We start from the raw sequence: 27,559 nt of genomic DNA on the forward strand, positions 1-27,559 counted from the left end.
GGGAGGCATTATCACTTATACACCTGTACGAGGTCCCTCTCTCTCTCTCTGTCAAAGTCTCAGTAATAAACTCTAAGCTTTGATTAGGATGGCTTCTGACCAGAACGTTAAAGATCTGATTTTTGAAGGATATTTGAAAAAGCGAAAAGATAAGATGGTAAGCTATTTCATTTTTATTTAATGACTTTTAGGGATCTTTCCCAAGGTCCATTTTTAAATGAGGAGAAAGCAAATTGAAGGGAGTCTGGTGTTGTAAGAGAGTAACGATTGTCATTTATTTCTTTCCCTTTTGTAGAAGTTTGCTTGGGCAAAATATTGGTTTAGGCTGCAAAACACCACTCTGTTTTTTTACACTGAAAGGAATTGTGAAGCAGTAAGTATGCAGCTGAAAACTAGCCTTGGACTGTTTGGCACCGATTCTTAGCCCAGTGTAGTAACGTTCTCATTTTCTTTCTTTATAGAGTCACCTCCGGGGCCGATACTACATTCACACGGTGAGCCTTGTTTAAACTGTCTCTGGGGACTGTGGTCACCTGCTTTCACACATTAAGGGGGAGAGTTACAGCTTGGGTTTCGATGTAAAGAGGATGAAATGGCACTGATCAGCTCTGAGATCGTTAACAACTGCCCATGCTAGTAACAGAAATAACCCAGTGTGGAGCAGGAGGAACACAACAGGTGGGGCAGGAAAGCTGACACTTCAGGTGGGGACCCTTCTTCAGGCTCCAGACCAACACCCCCACCCCTGGGTCTGACTGGGCAGGGGACAGGGTGGGGCTCCAGCTGAGTGTGGGGACTGGTGGGGAGGGGGAGCGAAGTGAGTCAAACATGGCCACTATTAAGGCAAGTTCCAATAGCTGCCCCCCCCCAACAGACTGCACTCGAACCCCCCCCCCACACACTAACAGCACCACCATCAACCACCCCCACTCATACAGCTTCCCCCCCAACAGACTGCACTCTAACTGCCCCCCCCACTCGAACAGCTTCCCCCCAACAGACTGCACTCTAACTGCCCCCCCCCACTCGAACAGCTTCCCCCCAACAGACTGCACTCTAACTGCCCCCCCCACTCGAACAGCTTCCCCCCCAACAGACTGCACTCTAACTGCCCCCCCCACTCGAACAGCTTCCCCCCAACAGACTGCACTCTAACTGCCCCCCCCACTCGAACAGCTTCCCCCCCAACAGACTGCACTCTAACTGCCCCCCCACTCGAACAGCTTCCCCCCCCAACAGACTGCACTCTAACTGCCCCCCCCCACTCGAACAGCTTCCCCCCAACAGACTGCACTCTAACTGCCCCCCCCACTCGAACAGCTTCCCCCCCCAACAGACTGCACTCTAACTGCCCCCCCACTCGAACAGCTTCCCCCCCAACAGACTGCACTCTAACTGCCCCCCCCACTCGAACAGCTTCCCCCCCAACAGACTGCACTCTAACTGCCCCCCCCCACTCGAACAGCTTCCCCCCCAACAGACTGCACTCTAACTGCCCCCCCCACTCGAACAGCTTCCCCCCCAACAGACTGCACTCTAACCGCCCCCCCCACTCGAACAGCTTCCCCCCCAACAGACTGCACTCTAACCGCCCCCCCCACTCGAACAGCTTCCCCCCCCAACAGACTGCACTCTAACTGCCCCCCCCCACTCGAACAGCTTCCCCCCCCAACAGACTGCACTCTAACTGCCCCCCCCCACTCGAACAGCTTCCCCCCCCAACAGACTGCACTCTAACTGCCCCCCCCCACTCGAACAGCTTCCCCCCCCAACAGACTGCACTCTAACTGCCCCCCCCCCACTCGAACAGCTTCCCCCCCCAACAGACTGCACTCTAACTGCCCCCCCCACTCGAACAGCTTCCCCCCCAACAGACTGCACTCTAACTGCCCCCCCCACTCGAACAGCTTCCCCCCAACAGACTGCACTCTAACCGCCCCCCCCACTCGAACAGCTTCCCCCCAACAGACTGCACTCTAACTGCCCCCCCCCACTCGAACAGCTTCCCCCCCAACAGACTGCACTCTAACTGCCCCCCCCCACTCGAACAGCTTCCCCCCCAACAGACTGCACTCTAACTGCCCCCCCCACTCGAACAGCTTCCCCCCAACAGACTGCACTCTAACCGCCCCCCCCACTCGAACAGCTTCCCCCCCCCAACAGACTGCACTCTAACTGCCCCCCCCACTCGAACAGCTTCCCCCCCAACAGACTGCACTCTAACCGCGCCCCCCACTCGAACAGCTTCCCCCCCCCAACAGACTGCACTCTAACCGCGCCCCCCCCACTCGAACAGCTTCCCCCCCAACAGACTGCACTCTAACCGCCCCCCCCCACTCGAACAGCTTCCCCCCCCAACAGACTGCACTCTGAAAAACAGCCCCCACACACTAACAGTGCCACCATCACTAACCCCCTCCACTCACCCAGCTTCCCCCTTCTCTCTCCCCCCCCCCCCCCAGCACACACAAACATCCCCCTTTCCCACTCCCTCTGTTCTCATTGAGGGCTCACAATAAACTTCAAGCCTGTCTGAGAGTGGGGAGCCTCTGTGGGAGATGATTTGAGAAGCATTGCCTTGTGTTTCGGTGTCAGTGCTTCTACTTAAACTCAGGTGGCTCAGTGATTAGCACTGCTGCCTCACCGTGCCAAGGACATAGGTTCGATCCCACCCTTGGGTGACTGTGTGCAGTTTTCATTATTCTCTCTGTGTGGGTTTCCTCCCACAGTCCAGAGGTGTGCAGCTTCAGATGGATTGACTGTGCTAAATTGCCTGGCGTGCCCAGGGATGTGTAGGTGAAGTGGCTGGGAAATGCAGGGTTAGAGGGTAGGGGTGGGTGAGTTTGGGTTGGATGCTCTTGGAAAAGTTGGTGCTGAATTTCCTGTGCACTCTGCCAGTTTTGGGAGAGCACTCCCCTATCTGCTGTTTCTTATAGAATACTCAGAACACAAGCACCATCAGAGCTGTTGTGGGACCAGGGGTTGTAGTTCTCTAGAACACAGTTGGTTGGTTTTCATGAGGGGGTAGTCTTCAGACCAGAACCCCCTCCACTTCCACATTGCGGCGAACCAGAGCTCCATACATCTTCCTCAGTCTTCCAAACCGTATGATTACCCTACCTGTGCAAAATTATTTACACAGCCCAAAACCGGAAGTGTTAAACCCGCACAGTTCGAGCTTCCCACTTTGCTGTAACAGATCACATTCTAACCAAAGAAATGTTTGTAGACCTACATTTATGAAACACTGTGCTGCCTATCAGATCCTTCTAAGTATTTGCTGTGTATAAATTAGTGGCTACATTTCCTAATTTACAGCATTGAGTGTATGTCAAAAAACTTAATTAGCTGTGAAATATTCTCGGACATCCTGGGATCACGAAACAGGGTGTAGATATACAATTCTTTTATATTTGGTACAGAGAATGGGAAGAGCTGGTTTTAATGGCACGGATATTGTGGGAAAATGCATTGAAGAAGACGTTTGCCACTGGCACAAAGTGTGGGAAATTCAGGCAGGAAACCACCCTGAGGCAATTTCACACGTGATTCATGCAGAAGCACCGACTCTCAAAGAGCATGTCTACAGCTCAGCAGCCAGCCACTGAGTGAGTCATGGTGCAGGTAGAGTGTCAAATGAATCAGCAGTGCAACCAGAAAGGACAGAACAAATCACTGGAGAACCTGTTTCCTTTGTTCTTTGTATATTTTGTGTTGAATATGTTTCTCAGGTTGGTCACCTGCTTTAAAGCCACTTTTTGGTAACAGCTGGGAACATAGCGAGACTTTTCTCAACTTCTCGAGCCTACACTCCCATCCAACGGGATCATGGACTAGTCTGTATTGTAATGCACCCACCATGGTTTCATGCCCTTATAAGGTCTAGTCTAACTTGTTTGATCTCTGGTTTTAAATTATTTATTCAGTTAGTGTCTTTTTATTTCACTCTTCAAGTTTTTCCTACATTCTCATGATTTTAAGATAGTACCCTTTGTCCTTAACACACAGACCATAAGTATCTCGTTTCTGTCAAACCCATTTATTTTAAGGGAGGGGAGATGTGTGACCATATTTCTCAAGCAAGGTTTTCTTCTGTTAAAGAAGGAGTAAATCTTTGATCTGTCACACCCCAAAAAAATAATAAGATGTCAAGCATATGGCCTCCCAGCAGTCACTGGGCCTTGCTCATGCTCACACACGCTCACACACGTGGGATGTTGCTTAGTCAGTTCTATTCCCACACTGAAGTTACCATGAAAGACTCTCCCAGGGGCAGCACAGTGACTCAATGGTTAGTCCTGCTGCCTCATTACACCAGCAACCTGGGCTCGACTCCACTGTCTGTGCGGAGTTTGCACGTTCTCCCCGTGTCTGTGTGGGTTTCCTCTGGATGCTCTAGTTTCCCCTCTCAGTCTGTCCAGGTGGGGGTGGGTTGGCCATACTACATTGCCCACAGTGTCCAGGAACATGCAGGCTGGATGGGTTAGCCATGGGAAATACAGGGTTACAGGGATAGGGCAGGGGGAGTGGCTCTGGGTGGGATTCTCTTTGGAGGGTTGGTGTGGAACATGATGGGCCAATTGGCCTGTTTTCACACTGTAGGGATTCTATGATCACTTATACACAAACACACACTGTCACAGACAAATACACACTACCATACTCTCTCCCCCACACGTACAAAATTAGAGGGGGATATTAGGAATACAAGGGAAGACATAAAAAAAATAGTTTGGAGTCCATTTTGTGGCTTTCAAGGTGCATGCTTTAAACTTGAGGCTGAGGTTGCTTGGATGCTGTAGGCAGTAGCAAATATTGCAGTTATTTTTAAAGTTCTCAATGTCCTGAAGCTGCTTCTCTGTAGCTACTTCCAAGGGAACCAGGTCCATTCCTCTGAGAGAGAGAGAGAGAGAAGTAGAGATAGTATCTTCCCTTTCAATAATATCTCAAAGTTCACAGAACCTCCCTTGAAATACTGGTTCCAGTTTATATTTCCCAAATGTTCTTTTTGGGTGTGTTTGTTGTAGCCATCCTGAAATGTTCCTTTTGTTAGTGTCATCCTGAATTTGTACAAAGTTTAATGGGTGTGGATTGTGGGAACTCTCTCTCTATTTTCACATCCCAAGGGAGATTTGTTGGTTCTTTTATCCACTTTGAGGTGTTTTTGCTTTCTGTTAGCAGCTTGCCTTGTCTCATCTGCAAGAGTTCCAACAGTTAAAAGTCTGCAAAACCCTGTCTTCAAAAATCTTCTATTCATGGCCTCAGATCTTCCCATGATGCATCAATTAATGAACTGTAGTCACTTATATCTTGTTGGAAAATTGCAGTCAATTTGTGTGCAGCCACATCCCACAAACAGCGATGAGGTAACGTTAGAATTAGAATTAGGTGTATTGACATGCGTACTCGAGTACAGCGAAAAGTTTACAATATCACCCCACACTGCACTATCTTAGGTACAAATCTTAGATGCAAAAAGAAAACAAGTTACATTACCTTATAGTTTTTCAATATTACCAGTTAAATAACTGGACTGTGCCTTTTATTGGATTATGGTTGAGTGAATATTGTTGGGCTGGACAGTTGTTAAAGCTCGGAAAAAAATAAAATCAGGCAATTGCAGGTGCTGGTAATCTGAATCAAACACAAAAAACAGAGACTCCACAAATCTGCAGCATCTGTGAAGAGACAAACAGAGTTAATGTTTCCAGTCCAGTGATTCTTCTTCAGTTCTGTCAAGACTCACTTTCTCCTCTTCAAATATTATAGCTTCCTTTCTGCCCATCTCAGTGGGCAGCCTGGGCTTCAGGATCATGTCTGAGAAATGTGCAGTCCTCATTCGGCACTTACCGGGATTGGGCAGCTTGGAGCATGAACATGAGCTCAGATCCATATGGTGGAGCTCTGAGCAGAGCGCCTCTCAGTGTGTTATACAAAGAGTAATAGACCCTTGACAGTGAGGTGCAAATTTGCAATTGATTTATCTGCACATGCTGATCTGAAGTATTTATTGATCAGTTGAATCAATTAAACTAACCATAGGCTAGCTAGCTTAACACCCATCATGAAACCCATTGTCTGGACTCTGCACAGAAAAACATGGCCATTTCAGTGAGGTGCCTGTCAGTGAGCATTCCTGTGGGGTTGTAATGCAGTTCGGGCTTAGGAGAAGGAAGAAAAAATACAAATAAATAAATATAATTACCAACAAATTGAATCTACTAATCACAGAACTTATGCCACAACAGGTTCAGTCTGTGAGAGAAGTCAAAGCTACCAACCACGAGTATCTCTTTGAGATAATAATGAAAAACGGGAAGAGGAAATTGCTGGTAAGTTTGATTTTTGTGTAAGGTTGTGAATTGAGCTGGTGGAGTTGGGTAAAACTGTGAGCCTGCTGTATTGTGGATCATATTGGGTAGGTTTTGATAGAGCTTCCTGAACTGTGAGCCCTGAAGCTGCAATCACTGCCAACATTCACTCCATTTACTCTACCAGATCTGCTGAATCTTTCCAGCAATTTCCAGGGATGTGCAGGCTCGATGGATTAGCCATGGGAAATGCGGGGTTACAGGGTTAGGGTAAGGGGCTAGGTCTTCAGAGGGTCAGTTTGGATTTGATGGACCAAATAGCCTCTTTCTGCACTGTATGGATTATATGATTGTTAACTTGCTGTTTTGGAGTTGCTTAACACTGACTAAACCTCGAGACCTGAACCTTCAGCTGGAAAACCCTGTGGATGTTCCAGTATGTTCCCTGTCCACCTGCACACCCCAGGAATGAAGCAAGCTGCCCACCCACCCCCTCCACCTTCCCTTCCACAGGTCATTGTCTTCCTCCCCTATCCCACAATCTCTCTCTGAACTCGTGCCCCCCCCCCCACACACCCCCGATCACACTCTGTAATAGGTGACTCCTCACATCCCTGCACTACCCTTCATACTCTGACTGCGACACACCCCCCCAACCCCATGCCCTTTATGCCTCCTTAACTCCCAATTAACCTGTCCTGTCACCTTCAGCAATCTGTGGGTTCCTCTGAGTTTCCTAATGTCCTGCCATTCATCAAATACCCCCTTGCCCTGTTACACCGTACAATGTGCATCATTGCAGATTTATTAGGGTCAAGTTCCATCTGCCAACTGGTCTGCCCAGCTGACCAATTCATCTCCCCGCCTGACCTCCTTCTGACAAAGCTGGGCTGACCATCCCTGTCCAACACCTGCCTCTCTACATGGAGATTAATTTTGTCCTTCAGAATGCACACCAATACTTTCCTCACCACTGACAGGAGACTCACTGGTCTGTAGATCTATCTCTACCACCTTCTTGTAAAACAGAACCACAATAGCTGTCCTCCAGACCTCTGGCACCTCCCCTCTGACCAGGCAGCTTCTAAAAATTTGGGTCCTGTAATTTCCTCCACCATCTCCCCCAGGAAACTGGGATACAGCTCATCTGGACTTTTAACCCTGTCAAAACCTCCTCACTCCCAACGTCAGTCCACTCAGGAACATCACAATCCCTCTTCCTGACATCCCCCCTCCTCCAGAGTGAAGACAGATGTGAAGTGATCCTGCCAATGACCTCCAGCTCCACAAACAGATTACTCTGTTGGTCCCTACTCTCCTACTAGATATTCTCTTCCTCTTGCTATACCATCTTGGCATTTTCCCTAAGCTTACCCACCAGTGTTTCTCATCCCCCATCTTTACTCTCTCCATTACTGTCTAAGGCACTGTTTTAAGCACAGAATTTTCTCTACTCCAGTAGGGTTTCCATTGATTGGTTCCCTTTGGACCTGTTAAAAATCTTTTTTTCCTTCTCACACACTGAGACTGCTGGAGTTCCCTGGGCTTGTTGCTCCTACACTTCATCCTAAAGGGAAAATGCTGGGCCTGTCCTTCCACCATTTCTATTTTGAAGCCCACCCCAATGTTCTGCCGTGGATTTCTCCAGAAGTAGTTGTTCCCAAATTACTTTGGTAAGATCATGCCTTATTTTAATAAAAATCTGCTTTTACCCCAATCCAAAGACCTTTTTTGTCGACTATGTTTTTTCCTCTTATCATAATTAAAGATTGCTTGTTAGTAATCAGGATACTGAGGAAAAACTGATCTTTGGTTTACACTTCAAGCTGTTTATGTACCAAGGAACGTAGGAACAATGCAAACATTTTAAGGTCGATACCTGATCTTTAAAAACATATCATTAAGAAGATGGTGATTGTTTGAAACGCCAGCAGTTTTTCTGAGACTGCTTTCTTTGTGTACAAATCCTCCTCTGTCTCCATAATTACTTCTAACTCTACAACCGCCTGAGCTTTCTGCTCTCCTCCAACTCTGGCCCCTTGAACGTCCCTGATTTTAATCACTCCATCATTAGCAGCCGTGTTTGCAGCTGCCAGAGGCTGTAGGGCTGGAAATGCCTCCCTAAACCTCTTAGCCTCTCGATCTCCTTCCCCTCCAACACTCCTTAAAATCTACCTCCTCGAGATCATCTGCCTAAGCAGCTTGCTCACATCATTTAATAACCTCAAGATATTTTACTGTGTTGGACACACCAGAGAAATTCACGTCATTGTTGTTGCTAGGTGAATGTGAAAGTTTCCCCCCTCACTTGTTACAGTTTAGTTTTCGTTGTAAGCAAACTTTCAAAGTATTGAAATGGCTTTAGCCATCATTTTAACTGAAGGTTAGTTTTCCTTCTCTTTAACTTCGAGATGCATCGGTTAAATCTGTGAGCAAGCACGCATACCTGAACTAAGACCATTCAACTTACTATAAGTTAGGTGGCCTTGCTACACTATTTTAAAATTCATTTGTGGGATGTGGGCATCACTGGCCGGCCAGCTTTTATTGCCTGTCTCTAGTTGCCCCTTGAGTAGTGGAGGTGAGCTGCTACAGTGCACCTGCTTCAATGCCATTAGGGAGGGAATTCCGGATTTTGACCCAACAACAGTGAATGAAGAGTGATGGTGACTGGCTCGGAGGGAACTTGCAGGGGGTGGTGTTCCCATGTACCTGCTGCCCTTGTCTTTCTGGGTGGAAGTGGTTGTGTGTTTGGAAGGTGCTGCCTGAGGATCTTTCTACTGAGCGTCGGTGTGGGAGGGAGTGGGATGTTTGTGGATCTGGTGCCAGTGAAGTAGCTGCTTTGTCCCGGATGGTGTTGAGCTTCTTGAGTGTTGTTGGGGCTGCCCCCATCCAGGCAAGTGGGGAGTATTCCATCCCACTCCTGACCTGTGCCCTGCAGATGGTGGACAGTCTTTTGGGAGTCAGGAGGTGAGTTGCTCGCTGCAGTATTCCTAGTCTCAGACTTGGTCTTGTGTTTACTGTGTTTATGTGGTGAGTCCAGATGAGTTTCTGGTCACTAGTAACCCCCAGGATGTTGATGGGGGGGATTCAGCGATGGTAACACCATTGAATGTCAAGGAATGGTGGTTAGACTGTCCCTTATTGGTGATGGTCATAGCCTGGCATTTGTGTGGCACGAATATCACTTGCCACTTGTCAGTTCAAGCCTGGATATTGTCCAGATCTTGTTGCATTTGAACACGGACTGATTCAGTATCTGAGGAGTCACGAATAGTGCTGAACATTGTGCAAATATCAGCAACCATCCCCACTTCTGACCTTATATGGAAACATAGATAGGAACAGTAGGAGGCCATCCGACCCTTCGAGCCTGCTTCACCATTCATCACAATCATGTCCGATCATCCAAATCAATAGCCTAATCCTGCTTTCTCCCATAAACTTTGATCTCAGTATCCCCAAGTGCTATATCTAGCCACCTCTCTAATACATTCAATGCTTTGCCATCAACTACTTCCTGTGGTAATGAATTCCACAGGCTCACCACTCTTTGGATGAAGAAATGTCTCCTCATCTATGTCCTAAATGGTCTACCTCGAATCCTCGTAGTGCGACCCCGGTTCTGGACACACCCACCATTGGGAACATCCTCCCCACATCTACCCTGTCCAATTCTATTAGAATTTTATAAGTCTGTATGAGATCACCCACCTCATTCGTCTGAACTCCAGAGGAAAACAGTCCCAACCTTATCAATCTCTTTCCTCATACATAAGACCCGAAATCAGCCTGGTAAACCTTCGCTGCACTGCCTCGAGAGCAAGAGCATCCTTCCTCAGAAAAGGAGACCAAACCTGTACACAATATTCTAGGTGTAGTCTCACCAAGGCCCTGTATAACTGCAACAACACATCCCTGCTCCTGCACTCAAAACCTCTCGCAATGAAGGCCAACGTCCCATTTGCCTTCTTTACCGCCTGCTGCACCTACATACTTGCCTTCAGCAACTGGTACACAAGGACACCCAGGTCCCACTGCACACTCCCCTCTCCCAATTTATAACCATTCAGGTAGGAATCTGCTGCCTTGTTTTTGCTTCCAAAGTGAATAACCTCACATTTACCCAAATTATCCTGCATCTGCTATTGATTTGCCCGTTGACCCAAACTGTCAGATCATGCTGAAGGATCTCTGCATCCTCGTCTTAATTCACTCTCCCACCCAACTTGGTAGCATCTGCAAATTGGGACATGTTACATTTTGTTCCCTTATCCAAATCATTAACATATATTGTGAACAGCTGGGGTCCCAGCACCGATCCCTGTGGCACCCCACTAGTTGCTGCCTGCCAATTTGAAAAGGACCCATTAATTCCTACCCTTTGTTTCCTCTCTGCCAACCAGTCTCCTATCAATGTCAATACACTTCCCCCAATCCCATATGTTTATCTTACACATTAATCTCTTATGTGAGACTTTATCAAGCGCTTTCTGAAAGTCCAAATATACTACATCGACTGACTCCCCCTTGTCAACTCTGAATCACATCTTCATAGAATCCCAACAGATTTGTCAAGCATGATTTCCCCATCATAAATCAATGCTGACTATTTGACCCTGACACTACTTTCTAAATGCTCCACTATAAAGACCTTGATAATGGATTTGGGAATTTTCCCCACTACCAATGTTAGGCTTATTGGCCTATAATTCTCTGGTTCCTCTCTACCTCCCTTTTTGAATACTGGAGTGACATTTGCCACCCTCCAATCTGCAGGGACTGTTCTAGAGTCTATAGAATCCTGAAAGATGACCACCAATGCATCCACTATATCTAGAGCCACTTCCTTAAGTACTCTGATGTAGATTATCAGGCCCTGGGGATTTATTGGCCTTCAATCCCAACAATTTTCCCGGCACCATTTCCCTGTGAATATTGATGTCCCTCAGTTTTTCCCTCTCACTAAATCTTGAATTCTCCAATATCTCTGGTATCTGACTGTGTCCTCTTTTGTGAAGACAGAACAAAAGTATATATTCAGTTCCTCGGCCATTTCTTTGTCCCATATTATACATTCACCTGTTTCTGTCTGCAGGGGATCTACATTTGTCTTCACCAATCTCTTTCTCATCGTGTACCTATAGAAACTCTTTATGTTCCCTGCAAGTTTACTTTTGTACTCTATTTTCCCCTTCTTAATCAATCCCTTGGTCCTTCTTTGCTGAATTCTAAACTTTCCCAATCTTCAGGAATTTTATATTTCCTGACCAATCTGTATGCTTGCTCCTTGAATCGGATATTATCTCTAATTTCCTTTGAAAACCATGGATCGGCTCTCCGACCCATTTTGCTTTTGTGACAGACAGGAGTAAACAGTGTTGTAGTTCCCCATGGGGTGGAGGGAAGGTCATTCATGAAGCAGCTGAAGATGGTTGGGCTGAGGGCACTACCCTGAGGAGCTCCTGCAGAGACGCCCTGGACACTGTCTGCAGTGTGCAGTGATGTGCAAGCTAGGTGGGTTGGCCATGGGAAAATGCAGGGTTAGGGTTGGGGGTGAATCTGGGTGAGATACTCTTCAGAGGGTCAATGTGGACCCTATGGGTTGAATGGCCTGGTTCCGCACAATAGGGATTCCACTGGACATTAGATGCCTTCAGGGCAGAGATCGATAAATTCTTGCTCTCACAAGGAATCAAGGGCTATGGGGAGAGTGCAGGGAAGTGGAGTTGAAATGCCCATCAGCCATGATTTAAATGGTGGAGTGGGCTCGATGGGCCGAATGGCCTTACTTCCATTCCTATGTCTTATGGTCTTATGACAAAAATGGGATGGTTCAGTTCTATAGCCCAGACATGAAATCTGCCCCATCCTGGTCCTTTGTCTTAGAGGAGCAAAATAATGCTTTTAGCCATTTTAGTTCAGGCCTGAGTCGCCAGTTAGCAATCAATTACATTGGATTATGTTTGTATCTTAAACAGCTTCCAGTGATGAGCCATCCTATTACTGATAATAATTATCAGGAGAGATTTAACAGGCTGGGACTCCTTTTCTGTACAAAAGAGAAGGCTGTGATAGTGATCTTTAAGATTCTCGAGGGGCTTGATCAATATGATGGAGAGTTTGTGGGAAAGACCAAAAACAGCAATTGTCAATAATTCTAATGCAATCGTGAATTAGGAAGAAAATTCCTTCCCAGGAGATTGGTGAGAATGTGGAACTCGGTGCTTCAGGAAAGGTTTGAGGTGAGCAGAATTAAAGAATTAGGAAGGAAACTGCACAAACACGTGAAGCAGGAAGGAATTGAAGAAGTGAGTTGATGCAGATTGAAAAAGAGTCTCCTACAGATTATAAACCGTGGCACAGACCCTGTTCTAATCAGTTTCTGTGCTGTAAGTATGATGTCAGTCAATTGATGTGAGTGGTCAGTTTTGTTCCGGATTTACTCTGCTCAGTTCTCGCAGTCAATTCCAGTGCTTTGTCACAGCAATTAAGAAATCTCAACAGGCTCTTGTCTTATGCACCTGTTGAATCTCCTCTCCTTGTTTCTTGTACCAGGCTGCAGAAAGTTCGGACTTACGTGCAGTTTGGATGGAGTTTCTGTGGAAGGCCATGCAGCTTCCCGGACCTGGGAAGAAGAATTCAGCGTGTACCTGGTGAGCTTTTCCCAGCAGCAAGTTTTCCTTGTCATCCAGGACCTCAGCCTGGAGTAAACCGGGAATGATTAGATTTCTGGCCAGTTGTAGAATTATAAAGCATGGAGAGAAACTTGTCATTCACCCCGTACTTTCCGATTTTACCAGCATCCAGTTTCCTTCCCATAACCCGACTGTTCCTCTTCAAAAGCACGTCCACTCGCCACACTCTCTCAGGGACTGTGTTTCACATTGCAGCAATGAGCCACGTAAAATTTTTCTTAACCCGAATTCCCCACTGGTTCATTTACCAAACACCTTAATATGATGCAGTGCCTCCTCACTTCCCCTCAGGGTTTCTTGCCAATTGTTTCAAAGCTGCTTTTCAACTTGCTGTCCAGAAGAAATTATCCTTGCTCATTTTGAATCCGGAGTGAATTGAAAATAAATATTGGGAAGAAATGATTTATTCTAAATGTTGAATCCTTAGAATAATCCTACAGATGGCTTAATACAGAGAAGACCATTGGGAGAAATTTGAATTGGAGTTGGATGCTGTGGTGGGGAGGTTAGAGACCTAAAGAACCATCAATATCTTCTAATCAGTCACTAACACACACTGAGAGAGGACATTGTTAAATCTGTCAGAGATTTCATTGAGAACAGCAGCAATATTCGCTTGATATGGAAATGTTTCCATTCAAAGCAGACATGGATGGTAAAAATGTACCTGATCGAAATCCTATCCCAGAATGGAGGGGCAAACACATCAGAATTTACAATGTGGTAGTAAAGCGACAGTGCAGGACACAGTAAGATGTGAAACTAGGAAAATATACATATTTTCTCTTCAGCCATCTGTCCACTCTGTTTTTCTAAAAAAAATGTAAGTCTTCAAGATTGAATGTGTGTATGTGAAAGAAAATTGTGTTTGTGGAAAGGGGCTTATGCATGTTGTAAAAACACAGACGACAGTGTAGAGCTGGAGGAACACAGCAGGCCGGGCAGCATCAGAGGAGCAGGAAAGCTGGCATTTTGGGTCGGGATCCTTCTTCGGAAATGGGGTCCTGACCCAAAATGTCAACTTTGCTCCCGCTGTGATGCTGCCCGGCCTGCTGTGCTCCTCCAGCTCCGTGCTGTTGTTTCTGACTCCAGCATCGGCAGCTCTTACCATCTCTTGTAAAGACACAAATCATGTTTTTGAGAGCCAGGGAATTATAGACAGAGATGGATAATGAGAATGTGAGAAAGAGTGATTTGAAAAATAATGTGAGAATGTCTGTATGCTTCCATTTGAGGGAGGCACTGAAACAGAGGAGTACACATGAGGAGTGAGATGCCTGTGTTAGGTTGAACTATATATTTTTTGTGCAGTGGGAAGTTCTCCTGGTTTTGAGAAAACCCTTCACGCTGTATCTCTGCCTCCCATTCCCAGGCATGACATCCCCTGCCTTATTGAACGAGCAGCTTCTCTATGCGAGGACACAGACAAACTACAGGTTCCCTCGAGGCTGTTCACGTCCTCAGACCCACTGAATCATGACTTCATCTCAGCCACCGCACATCTCCACAAATCTCCAGCTGCGCCTCGGGAAACTCTGCTGAAGTGTTCAGACATTTTCGGTCAGTCACAAAGTTCTGATGGAAGAATCGGATGCTGGCTTTGAGACTCAAGTTAATTTGTCAGTGGTTAATTTTATTAATGATGGGGTCTGATATCTGATTGCAGATGAACCTTACTATGTGAACTCTAGTAGCGTCACATTGTCCAGTACTGGGGAGGAGGATGTGGATTATGAAACCATACACTTATCCACAGGTAACAGTGTGAATTTTGGGACTGTACAGTTTTTGTTTACTTAATTTGCTGAACTTAATATGAAATTATTTAAGTTAATTGTGCCATTCCCATGGTTCTGTTGGGCTTTAAGTGGATTCCTGCTCTCAGTCCGGTTCTTGAAGCAGGTCCACGAGCAGCAAGATGGCAGTGAATCCTCTCCCCACCAGCTCCTCACCATCCCTCCTTGTCCTCAGACTATGCAGATATTTGAGGCTTGTAATAAATCTGAAGGAACGCTGACCCCACTGTGAGTGGGCTGGAAGTAGGGGAGGGTATGACAGCTACACCCCCCTCCTCCCCTCCCCCTCACTCCTCACACCCGTCCCTAGGATGTTGCTTCTACACTGGACTCACTGGCCAGCTGTAAGTACAAAATGACCAATGTGTTTAGTATTGTACTGTGAGTCCATTAGCTCGGTTGGCTGGAACTAACAGCTGATGTGTAACACAGAGTATCACTAACAGCGTGAGGTCCATTCCTGCTCCTGCTGAGGTTATGACCATGAGGATCCTTATTCTCAACGACTCCATCACCTGAGGCATGGTGACCCTCAGGTTAAACCTCCACCAGTCAACTCTCCCCCTCTCTCTGTGTGTCTCCCCCTCTCTCTGTGTGTCTCCCCCTCTCTCTGTGTGTCTCCCCCTCTCTCTGTGTGTCTCCCCCTCTCTCTGTGTGTCTCCCCCTCTCTCTGTGTGTCTCCCCCTCTCTCTGTGTGTCTCCCCCTCTCTCTGTGTGTCTCCCCCTCTCTCTGTGTGTCTCCCCCTCTCTCTGTGTGTCTCCCCCTCTCTCTGTGTGTCTCCCCCTCTCTGTAATGAGAGAGCAGCCCCATGGGACCATGGCTTAGCTATGTAAAGGCCTCATGATAAACTGAGTCAAAATCTGTTTCCTGGAGTGTGTGCTGCCACATTAAGGACTATTGTAGAAAATTAAAGCTCATGGTATCAGCAGAAATATACTGACAGAAGGATATTAGGCATAGATGGGTCTTTTCCTGATTGGGAACATATCAGAGGTGGTGTGCCACAATCATTTAGATAAATGATGTGACTAAAGGCGTGGGAGCTAAATTTACTGATGACACAAAGATAGGTAGGAAAGTGAGTTGTGAAGATGTATCTAGCTTGGGTAAGTGACTGTGTAAAAATCTGGTAATGGGAATATGTTGTGGGAAATGTGATATTGAAATTTTGATTTTGAAATTTTTAAAAATATGCTTATTATCTGAATGGCAAGAGATTGCAAAGGGATCTGGGTGTCCTAGCATATAAATTACAAAGAGCTAGTATGCAGATCTAGCAAGTAATTTGGAAAGTTAATAGAGTGCTATCATTCATTGTGAGGGGAGTCAAAGGAAAAAAGTGGGAAGTTATGCTTCTGTTATGTCAAGCATCGGTGAGGCCACGTCTGGAGTGCTGCGGATGGTATTGGTCTCCTTATTCAAGGAAGGTGCAAATTTGCTGAAAGAAAATCTGAGATGGTTTACCAAACTAATACCTGCAATGAGCAGGTGTGCTTCATCCAGCCTCATATTTTATTATCTTGGATTCTCCAGCATCTGCAGTTTGCATTATCCCTGCAATGAGCAGGCTATCTTATGCGGAAAGATTGGACAGGCTGAGTTTGTATCTGCTGGGTTTTAGAGGCAATTTGATTGAACTGTATAAAATCTGGGTGGCTTTTGACAAGGTAGATGAGGAGACAGTGTTGTCTCTTGCAGGAGGATCTAACACTAAAGCTCACTGCTTACAAATAAGAGGTCACTCAGTTAAGGTAAAGAAGAGAAATTGTTCTTTTTTTCTCACCGGTGTTTGTGAGTCTTTCTCAAAAAGTGATGGGAAGCGAAGTTTGTTTTTTTTGACTATCTTTAAGGCAGAGGTTGATAGATTTGTGATAATCACGGGAGTGCAAGACTGCCTGGAGTTAGTAGGAAGATGGAGTAACCAGATCAACCATGGCCTTATTGAATGGTGGAGCAGGATTGAAGGGCAGAGTGGCCTACTCCTGCTCCTTTGTTCATATGTAAGGTTCATCAAGTGAAAAGGAACTGCTGCTGTAGCGCTTAAGGTCCAGTGTATGTAAAGTTCTCAGTTGGTTTCCATAAACCACAATAATCATTGACCAGGCGGCATACTGTAGCACTCTCCAGTAAGCAGCTGCTCTGGGCCATTTCCTGATGCACTATTTGACATGCCATTTTCAGTTGCATAAGGGAATTACTGATGGTCAACAGAGGTAAGTGAATGGTGGAAGAAACTCAAGGGGCTAAATTACTTCCTCCTATTTCTCGAAGCCTGTGTGCCTGTTGCTCCCAAAGTCAGCTACCTTAAGGAGCTGATAGATAGATATTAGACAACACCTTGAAATTATCAACAGCCTACAATTGGAGTTTCACTGACAACACCTTCTCCAGGGCTTTGCCAACCTCTTCTCTTGGATTTATTCATGAGACCAATATTATTGGGACACTTCCATTTTACATCCATCATTAACACCACTGACTACACCTTGTTGAGTTGTCACAGTTCCCTCTCCAATGGGCAAGTCTATCCATTGTACCCTGAAGGTGACAACGCAGGTTGCTAGAGCAGTCAAGAAGGCATAGGGCATGCTTTCCTTCATTGGACGGGGTATTGAGTACAAGAGTTGGCAGGTCATGTTACAGTTGTATAGGACTTTGGTTCAGCCACATTTGGAGTACTGTGTACAGTTCTGGTCGCCACATTACCAAAAGGATGTGGATGCTTTGGAGAGGGTGCAGAGGAGGTTCACCAGGATGTTGCCTGGTATGGAGGGTGCTAGCTATGAAGAGAGGTTGAATAGATTAGGATTATTTTCATTAGAAAGATGGAGGTTGAGGGGGGACCTGATTGAGGTCTACAAAATCATGAGGGGTATAGACAGGGTGGATAGCAAGAAGCCTTTTCCCAGAGTGGGGGATTCAATTACTAGGGGTCATGAGTTCAAAGTGAGAGGAGGAAAGTTTAAGGGAGGTATGCGTGGAAAGTTCTTTCCGCAGAGGGTGGGGGGTACTTGGAATGCGTTCCCAGTGGAAGTGGTAGAGATGGGCACGACAGCATCTTTTAGGATTTATCTGGACAGATACATGAATGGGCAGGGAGCAGAGGGATACAGATCTTTGGAAAATAGGTGACAGGTTTAGCTGGAGGATCTGGATCAGCACAGGCTTGGAGGGCTGAAGGGCCTGTTCCTGTGCTGTAATTTTTTATTTGTTCTATCCAATCACTTGCTTTAATCTCAACAGAGGTGGGATCAGAAACTTCTTTTAACAGTGAATCATTCTGGGCAGCAGTGCATCTGAAAAGAGCAGTAGAGCAGTCTCAATAATATCTCGAAGGTGTGTTCAGGGGAGTGTGCAGGATTATTGAAAGTAAAAACAAGAACATGGAACTGATAGGATGGCTGTTTGGTAGAGACAGTATAACCATACTGGTTGGCATGGAGTTCAGGAACAGTAATAGCCCATGTGACCTGCTGTCCATTAGATTGCAGCTGCTCTGTTTCTTAACATCTGCCTTATAGCCTGCAGCATCCTTCTCCAACAAACATGACATCTTGAGGTAATGGGAACTGCAGATGCTGGAGAATCCAAGATAACAAAATGTGAGGCTGGATGAACACAGCAGGCCCAGCAGCATCTCAGGAGCACAGCTGTGACATCTTTCTTTGCTGTAGAATTCCATATTCTTAGAATAAGGTTATCCTCACCAAGATGAGGGATTTCACAGCCAACGAATAGCATTCTTCACACTTTCAGAACCCCAGGATTGGATCTGAGCCCCTACTGGACCAGGTGTCGTGCTGCCAGCTGCTTCTTGCATGTTATAAAAGATTGCCTGACTCGCAGAGCAGAGACCAGGCTGTCCCTGCTGCACTACTCCCATCCACTTCGGAGTGAGATTCCAATTTGTGTCGAGGTTATTTGGAAATTTGTTGACCCATGCTCCTAATGACCAACAGAGGATTATCTAAAAGTGCTATAATGATGATCACGCGCGCTCGTGTGTCTGTCTGTCTGTCTGTGTGTGGTCAGAGTGACCAGAAAAGGAAGTGCTGAGTGATACAAGGATGAAGGGAGGTTAGTGTGAAGCTGTGGCAGTGAGTAAAGGAAAGACATGTTAGCTAGGCAGAGAGGAAACAAGCATTCAGAACAAGGAGCTGCAGTTGATATTCTTAGTGAAATGTGCCCCCAGTCACCTTTTGTAATGAAATTACATTTATTTGCATTGTAAGACGTTCTTACAAATTCAGTCTGGAGGTCTGACTAACGGATTCTAGAAATAGAAAATTCTTCTGTTTACCTCGAACCAATGTGGGCCGTGTATTTCTGTGAAACAATCCTGAACTACAAGTGCATTAAACAGCAATAACCTGTTGACTGTGCTCTGCCTTGTAGAGAGAAAGTGTTTTTCCCAGATGCAGACAGCTGTTCAAACTGTTGTCATCACTATTTAATGAATAGCTCAATCTGAATAGCTCTTAGGACTCCAAGAGGATCTGTTCCCACAGAGAGAAAAAAACACCTTATATTTCTACAGGATTGATCAGGACCTCTCAACATTCCAAAAACCTTTAAAATCAATGTATTGCTTTGAAAATTCCATCACTATTGATAGGTAGGAAATCGAGCAGCATATTTATGTATAGCAAGTTCCTACAAATAGCAAAGTAATAATAACAAACTGGTTAAGGGATAACTGTTAATCCAGGATTCCAGAGAGACCCATCTTTTCTGACTGGATTCATCCACACAAACTTAGTGTTTTATCTACGCTTAACAAATAACAGATTGAACCACGTGTGCAGCTACGAAGCACACCCCTTACCCGACAAACCAGACATTGCATTTAACATTTTGGCTTGATGATCTTTTCTTTCATTTATAGATGTCACACGTAACCAGCTCCCAAATAAAGCGGAGTTGAAGACAGACATTGCTCAGAGTCCACGGTCTGAGGTTCCTGACAAAGGTACGTGTGTTGACACTGCCTTTTAAATGGAATTTAAATGTTGTTGCATTACCAACATATGAATGAGCCTAGAAATATTTTCCAGCTATTAAAGAAACACTGTAGAGCTACACTTCTAGTCTGCACCAATCTCAAACATATAGCAGAGTTATGTTCATTGTATTAAACAAACAAAGGATCTATGTGCATCATAATTAAATGCAAAGAGAAATCTTTATAAATGTACCTGCAGAGTTCAGTTTACCTAAATGTACACAGGAGTATCTATAAGTCCACACTGGGTTCTATCCGTTCTGCATGTACCCATAGGTCTGTGTATTTTTCATCTCAATATATGCATGGGGTTATGTGTATCTGATTTAAATATGTACACAGGCCTCTGTATATTGTGTACCAAGGCAGAGTTCTGCTCCTAAAGCTCTGGAAATTATTCAAGTATATAATGTTGTTATTTAGTCTCAACTGCCCAGGGACCTGCATAAAATGACCCCATTCTTCATCCGTTCTTCTTTCCCTCACAAGCTGTTGGCCTCATTGCCGCAGCTCCCCACCCCCCAACCACCAACCCTGGTGTGTGTGTGTGTGTGTGTGTGTGTGTGTGTGTGTGTGTGTGTGCGCGCGTGCACGCGTGCACTGTGGCAGTGCAGCTAAAATCAGCAACTTGACAGCATGGAGAGCCATGTCACTGTTATGCATGTTAAGGCAGGTAGAGCATCAGAAACCGTGCTTCCCCGAGACAGAGAGAGACAGCGAAAGAGAGGAAAAAGAAAAGACATTCAGACATAGTAATTTTCTCAGCAGGTCTTTGCAGAGAAATATTGTTAAAGACTTAGTGAGGAGCAAGTGTCTCCTGATCCCTCTGTAGCTGAAGATAGTGGTGGGGGAGAGCAAGAGGAAGATATTACGTGGTTAAGGTTTTTATTCCCTGATGTATATTCATGACTTTATCTTTTTTTCTTGTCAGTAAATTGTCAGAGTGGGATTTATGATGTTCCTAAATCCTTTGCGAAGTTAAAGATTGACGCCAGTAAGTAATTGTCTTCCTTTCTGAATCTCCTTCATACTCCTATCTTGATGGCAGCGATTCCTCCTTTTACAGCAGTTTCAGGAACATCCTCAGGTCCTCACTGTCCAACTGTGACCTCAACGGCGAGTGTGCTATTCCAATAGGGAAGGTATCGCAGCTGAGGCACATTCCATTCATGTGTATTTATTCTATTGTGGTTTCTTGGCACTGCTATCTCTCAGTCCCCAGAAATACTAACCATGGGACATCTATCCTGTGACATCCAGTGTGGTTGCATCAAAAAGCCTGGATTGCCAATTTAGAGAAAGTTGTGCTTCAGTTGCAAAGCCCTTGATCACACTCCAACAGAGTAACCTCGCTGAGTTTTCGAGTCACTGCACCTCCAGTCAGCTTTATTGGCCAAGAGCAGCTGGTAGCACCGTCCCCAGAATATTACAAGGGTTTAAAGAATGGACACAATGTAGAAACTTGGGGAATGGTACAAGGAACAAAGAGAACAAAGAACAGCACAGCACACGAATAGGCCTTCAGCCTTTCTAAATGAACCCCTTGCCTTAATGCAGGCCATATCCCTCTATTTCCTTCCTATCACATAGGTCAAGACGCCTCTTTAGTGCTGCTATTGTATTTCCACTACCACCCCCTGGCAGCACATTCCAGGCACTCACCACTCTCTGTGTAAACAAAACACTTGCCCTTCACATCTCATTTGAGCTATTCCCTTTTTACCTTAGACCTATGATCTTAGTAATTGTCATTTCTAAGGCTGTGACTATCCATTCTATCCGTGCCTCCGTCATCATTTTGTAAACCTCTGTTAGGTTGCACCGAATCCTTTGATGGACAAACTTGTGTAGTAATCACAAGAACAACCTCTTTTCACAGTTAATACCCTCCAAATAGGCAACGTTCTGGTAAACTGTTTCTGTACCATCTCCAAAGCCCCCACATCTGTCAGGTATCGTGGTGACCAGAACTGTACCTATTCCAAATATGGCCTACCTGAAGCTCTATCCAGCTGCAGGGGTCCCAGCACCAATCTCTGCAAGACACCACTGGTCACAGATCTCCAGTTAGAAAAACACCCTTCCACTGCGACTCTGTCTTCTCTGACAAAGCCAGTTCTGTAACCATCTCACCAACTCACCAAGGATCCCATGTGACTTCACCTTTTGAATTAGCCTGCCATTAAGAGCCTTGTCAAAGGCTTTGCTAAAGTCCATATAGACATTACCTACTCTGCTGCTTTCTTCAATCATCTTTGTCACTTCCTCAAAAAACCCAAACAAGTTTGTGAGACATGACCTTCCCTACACAAATATTATCACTAATAAGTCCATATTTTTCCAAATATGAGTAAATCCTATCCATAAGAAACTTCTCCAATAATTTCCCTACAACTGTTGTAAGGCTCACCAGTCTGTAATATTGCAGATTATCCCTGCTGCCCTCTTTAAACAAAGGAATGGTACTGGCACCTCTCCAGTCATCTGTGACCACTGCTGTGACTAAAGAGAATGCAAAGATTTTATACAAAGCCCCAGCAATTTCCTCACTGACCTCCCTTAGCATTCTGGGATAGACTGCATCAGATCCTGGGGGCTTGTCTAACTTATTGCTTTTTAAAACACCCAATTTTTCATACTGATGTGCCCCAAAATATCAATGTACCCCTCCCAAAACTCACCATCAACCATGCCTTTCTCCTTTGTGAATACCAATCTAAAATACTCATTAAAGTCCTCATCCACTTCCTCTGATCCCATGCATAAATTCCCCTCCACTGTCCTTGAGTGGACCTACCCTTTCCCTAGCCACCCTCTTGCTCTTTGTCCATTCAAAATTCCTTGGGATTTTCTTTAATCCTGTTGCCAAAACCATTTCATGGCCCCTTTTAGCTGCCTTAATTCCTCCTAAGAATCTTTTCCAATAATTTCCCTACCACTGATGTAAGGCTCACCGACCTGTAATTTCCCAGATTATCACTGTTGACCTTCTTAAACTAAGGAAGATCAGTTATTCTCCAGCCTGATTGTAAATAAATTATAATTTATGAGGATAGATTACGTAAACTTATCTGGCATTCCCTGTATTGAGAAGATCGAGGGTGATCAGATCCAGGTGTTTACAATGTAATTGGATTCAGCAGGGTAGATACAGAGAGACTGCTTCCTGTGGTGGGAATCAAAGAAATAAGCAACATTTTGAGTGAGTTTGTTCAATAGTGAAGGTAACCCAAAAGAATTTAGAAATCTGGAATTATCTCCCACATAAGGCTATGGGGAAGCTAAGGAAGTTGGAATTTTTAGGGTTGAAATGGGTATGTTAATGTTTGGTAAAACTATGGAGGAATAAGGAGCAAAGATATGCCAATGAGTTGAGAAGTACAGATCAGGAGTGATGGAACTGAATAGTAAAACAGGCGTGAGGAGCTGAGTGCCCTCCTCCTGTCCTAAGAACATTATAGAACTGTACAGTTCCCTGCTCCACCCTTACTTCTTTGTATTGAGAGTGTGACATGAAGGAACTCCATGCCAGAGCAAAGCACTTTGAATGTCCTGTGATAACGGGAACTGCAGATGCTGGAGAGTCCAAGATAACAAAGTGTGGAGCTGGATGAACACAGCAGGCCCAGCAGCATCTCAGGAGCACAAAAGCTGACGTTTCAGGCCTAGACCCTTCATCAGAGAGGATGAAGGGTCTAGGACCGAAACATCAGCTTTTGTGCTCCTGGGATGCTGCTTGGCCTGCTGTGTTCATCCAGCTTCGCACTTTGTTATCTTCACTTTGAATGTCCTGCTGTTGAGATCCCTATCTCAGCTATGTTGGTGGATTCCCTTCACTCTCAGCTACCCCGAAGCTGCAACAGCGTCCATGCTGTCTGAGCAGGACACTCCCACCCATTTCCCTGGGACTAAGGAGTTGTGGGGTGGGGGGGTGGGGGGGGGGGGGTGGAAGTCCGGTACTGGTACACAGAGTAAGAGGAAACAAAGAGTCATTTGGATGAGGTTAACAGAGGTTGGATCAGGGCAATGTGTTGATGTGTACATTAACTTCCAAAAGGTGTTTAAGAAAATGTTACATAACAGCCTTTGCAGCATAATTGCTTTTTGTGATGTACACTAATAGAATAGACTCGGGCAGACCCATGGTAGACAAAGCCTAAAGCAGGGAAATGTGCAATATGTTACTTTGATCAGACGAACAAGAAGTGGCAACTAAAAAAGAACAGAGCATTGTAGAAGAAATGTGGGAAAAGAGACCTGAGAGCATATGTGCACCACTGCCTGGAAATTGAAAGGCAAGTTGAGCAAGTGGTTAAAAAGCTGTATGGAATTCTAAGCTATCTAAATAGAGACATAGAATACAACAAGAAGGAAGTTATGGTGAAGCTTCATAACAGATGGATTCAGCCTCAACTGGTATATTTTGACGAATTGTGACACTTCAGGGATGATGTGGAGGTATTTGAAAGGGTGCAGGAGAATGGTTCCAGGGACAAGCGATTTCGGTGCTCTGGGTAATTTAGAGAAGCTGGGGCTATTATTCTTTCAGAAGATTGGAGGAAATGTGAGAGTTATTCAAAAAACATGAAGGGCTGAGACAGTAAAGAAAGGACCAGTTTTTATTGGTGGAAAGTAAAGAACCAGAGGATTAGAATATAAGATTAATGCCGGCAACAACATGAAGAGAAATTGTTTGATGCATTGGGTGGTTAAGGATCTGGAATGCATTACTTGAAGATGGAGTGGAAGCAGACTCAGTTGTAGCTTTCAAAGAGAATTGGGAAAACATCATGAAGAAAATAAATGGTAAGGCAGTGGGGGATAAGGAGTGGGGTGGGACCAGCTGAGATGCCCTTGCCAAGAGCCAGCATGGACATGACAGGCTGAATGGCCTACTTTTGTGTCATCACCCATTTTATATTTCTACACAAACGGAGAGAAGTGGATGGATGTTATGAACCTTGTGATTCACTCCCAGCTCGGCCACATTTATAACTATTTGTTCCAGTTTGTTGCTTGTCCTTATTAAAGGGTAAGCTCCTGCTGACACACAAACGCTGGCAGCCTGCAGCATTTTCTTTTCAGGTGCAGCCAGAGTTCTGAATGCTCTCAGTCTCCCAGTTCCTTCTTGCTCAGGATGCTGTGGTCAGTTATAAGGTTCCTGTGGTTACCTGGTGCAGCTGAAGCTATCTAACCCCTGTATGCAGATGCTGCAATCTGAATCCCATTCAAACCATACTGGACTCATGATGTTAACTCTTTCTGCACAGAGACTGACAGCTGCTGAGTTGGTCTGGCACATTTTGCTTTTGTCCCACTATGTTTCAGCCTGATGTTTCTTCCATGTAGTTACCAATGGAAATTATCACAGAATTGTTCTCCAAGAAATACCATTAAGTCCATTGTATCTACACTGTGTCTTTAAATGGGCATCGTTACCTCATGCCAATCTCCTGCTTTCTCCCCACACTCCTTGCAACTATTTTAATCCAATTAGTCATTCAATGTCATCTTGAATGCGTCTTTTTCTGTAACTCAGAGGGGTTTGGCAGTCACTGTTCTGTTTTTTACTTCAGATGTTCGATCTTACACTGATAAACCGGTCACCTCCAGCTCCAATACAGGACTGTTGGATGAAATAATTTCAGACTGCAGGATTTTGACATGCCACTGGCTGGACTCCATTGAGACACCCCAATGAGTGCAGGATACATTTGGAAACTCCTGTATCTGTCACAATGTAGGTTAACAACTAACAACGACATTACGCCTATGGTCTGTGCCCATCTACAAACTCTTACCTGAAAGGCAACAGGAACATTATTCAAGGAGATACCCACCCATTTCTATTTTGAACTTATCAATTTGAATTCAGCATGACAGAATCCCTACAGAGTGAAACAGACCCTTCAGCCCAACAAGTCCACACCGACCCTCAGAGCATCCCACCCAGACCCATCTCACTATAACTCACCTAATCTACACATCTCTGAACGCCACAGGCAATTTAGCGTGGCCAATCCACCCTAACCTGCGTGCCTTTGGATTGTGGGAGGAAACTAGAGACAACCCACGCAGACACGTGGAAGGATGTGCAAACTCCGCACAGACAGTCACCTGAGGCTGGAATCGAACCCAGGTTCCTTAGCGCTGTGAGGCTGCAGCGTGAACCTCTGAGCCGCTGTGCTGCCCCTAATTTGTTTCACTCTTCATTGTGTATTAAGCTTTACTGAATCACCATGTGCTCACTGATCAGCACTGATTCCCAGCCCAGCAATGCCACATTATGCTTATTGCTAATCCTTCCACAGGCTCACCTCTCTCTATCTCTGTTAGTGTCCTTCAACCTCTTAACCTTCTCTCCTCTAATTCTGACATCTTAATATTCCCGATCTTAATCATTCCACCATTAATGGTGATGTCCACAACTATCTGGGCCCTAAATGTCTTTAAGATGCTCTTTATGGACCAACCATTTGATCATGTGCCCTAATATTACTATTTGTGGATTGGTATGAAGTTTTATTTGATAAAATTCCTGGGAAGGCAGTGGGCTCGGTTTGCAACACCAGAACTAGCTAGGATCTGATTAACTGGGGATTTCCATAATGTGTGTCAGACACACACTGAAGCAGAGGAACAGTCTGTAATTCTAAGTAATGATTATTGTTACAATAGTCTGTTTATAACATTGATTTATGTTTCTTTGTTTTCCCTCCCTCCCCCCACAATAGGAATGTGTCTATTCCAACTTAATACCAGTTCCAGACTGGAGAGAGAAAAGGAGTTCCTACAAGAAACAAATGAAACAGCACAAAATACCTTCTACGTTATTTGATTGTGTTCCTCCTCCTTGGTTGCACACAGTCATGCATCATTTTTATTGTCTTCATTACATGCTGAAAATATCACCTAGGTAACTACGCCGGGTACAAAGTTACTCAAGCATGCATGGAATATGTTGTAAATCAGTAATATTCAAGGAAATAATGTTTCACGCAATTTGAGAGAGCCTCTGTTTCAGTAATTGCTAAACTGCGAGTGTGCATGGCACATTTGAATTTGTAGTATAATATTAATTTGCCCAGTATAATGTTAAAGCACTTGAGAAAATACATTTATATTAATGGTGAACCTCCAGTTTATGTGGTGGAGGTTGTGATTCAGTTAATCCCATGCCAGAGGGTAACATTTTGAACAGAGGTAAGTTGGAACTCTGTGTCTGCCTTATACAACTAACCACAAAATTCAGACAATTAGTTGCATCTGTGCGATACACTGCTTCCTGTTTAAGTTAGGCCACTGTGCATGTTGCTGCTTTTTATAATTTACACCAGTTGGCAGAATTCACTGACATACAGGATTCTCTTATGAGATTCTGACCAATTTTCTTCCAACCTCTCCTAAAGGTGCTGGTCCCTGTCTCAGGGCAGTTCTATCTTGCTATTCCCCATCCTAGTAGCCACTCCTCATGCTTATACTGGATCAGGTATTTGGCCATGATGGCATCACGATGCTGGCCTGCAGCTGTACCTCCAGCAGAGGTCGCTGGGTACTGTGGTTTATTCTCCTTATCCTCCAGATCAGGTCAGAAATCACACAACAACAGGTTTATTTGAAAACACAAGATATTGGAGCCGACCTGAATAACACCTGATGAGGGACTGAGGCTCCAAAAGCTTGTGATTTCAATAAACCTGTTGGACGATAACCTGATGTAACAAGGTGTGGAGCTGGATGAACACAGCAGG

The 27,559-nt window shown here is 45.1% G+C and overlaps 1 protein-coding gene across 2 annotated transcripts; it reads left to right on the forward strand.

Moving 5' to 3' along the window:
• On the forward strand, positions 1-27,559 carry LOC125463767 (uncharacterized). 2 transcript variants are annotated; one of them, XM_048555436.2, is made up of 11 exons: positions 1-157; positions 296-373; positions 462-494; positions 6,249-6,332; positions 12,870-12,967; positions 14,382-14,569; positions 14,676-14,765; positions 19,692-19,775; positions 20,740-20,802; positions 25,385-25,548; positions 26,543-27,559. In XM_048555436.2, exons 1-10 carry the CDS (start codon positions 89-91, stop codon positions 25,507-25,509), a joined length of 912 nt encoding a protein of 303 aa, XP_048411393.1. In that variant the 5' UTR covers positions 1-88; the 3' UTR covers positions 25,510-25,548; positions 26,543-27,559. The 2 variants fall into 2 exon arrangements, with proteins under 2 accessions (XP_048411393.1, XP_048411394.1); XM_048555437.2 differs by lacking the exon at positions 296-373.

The sequence above is a fragment of the Stegostoma tigrinum genome, chromosome 22 (assembly GCF_030684315.1).
Source record: "Stegostoma tigrinum isolate sSteTig4 chromosome 22, sSteTig4.hap1, whole genome shotgun sequence".
Taxonomy (NCBI): Eukaryota; Metazoa; Chordata; class Chondrichthyes; order Orectolobiformes; family Stegostomatidae; genus Stegostoma; species Stegostoma tigrinum.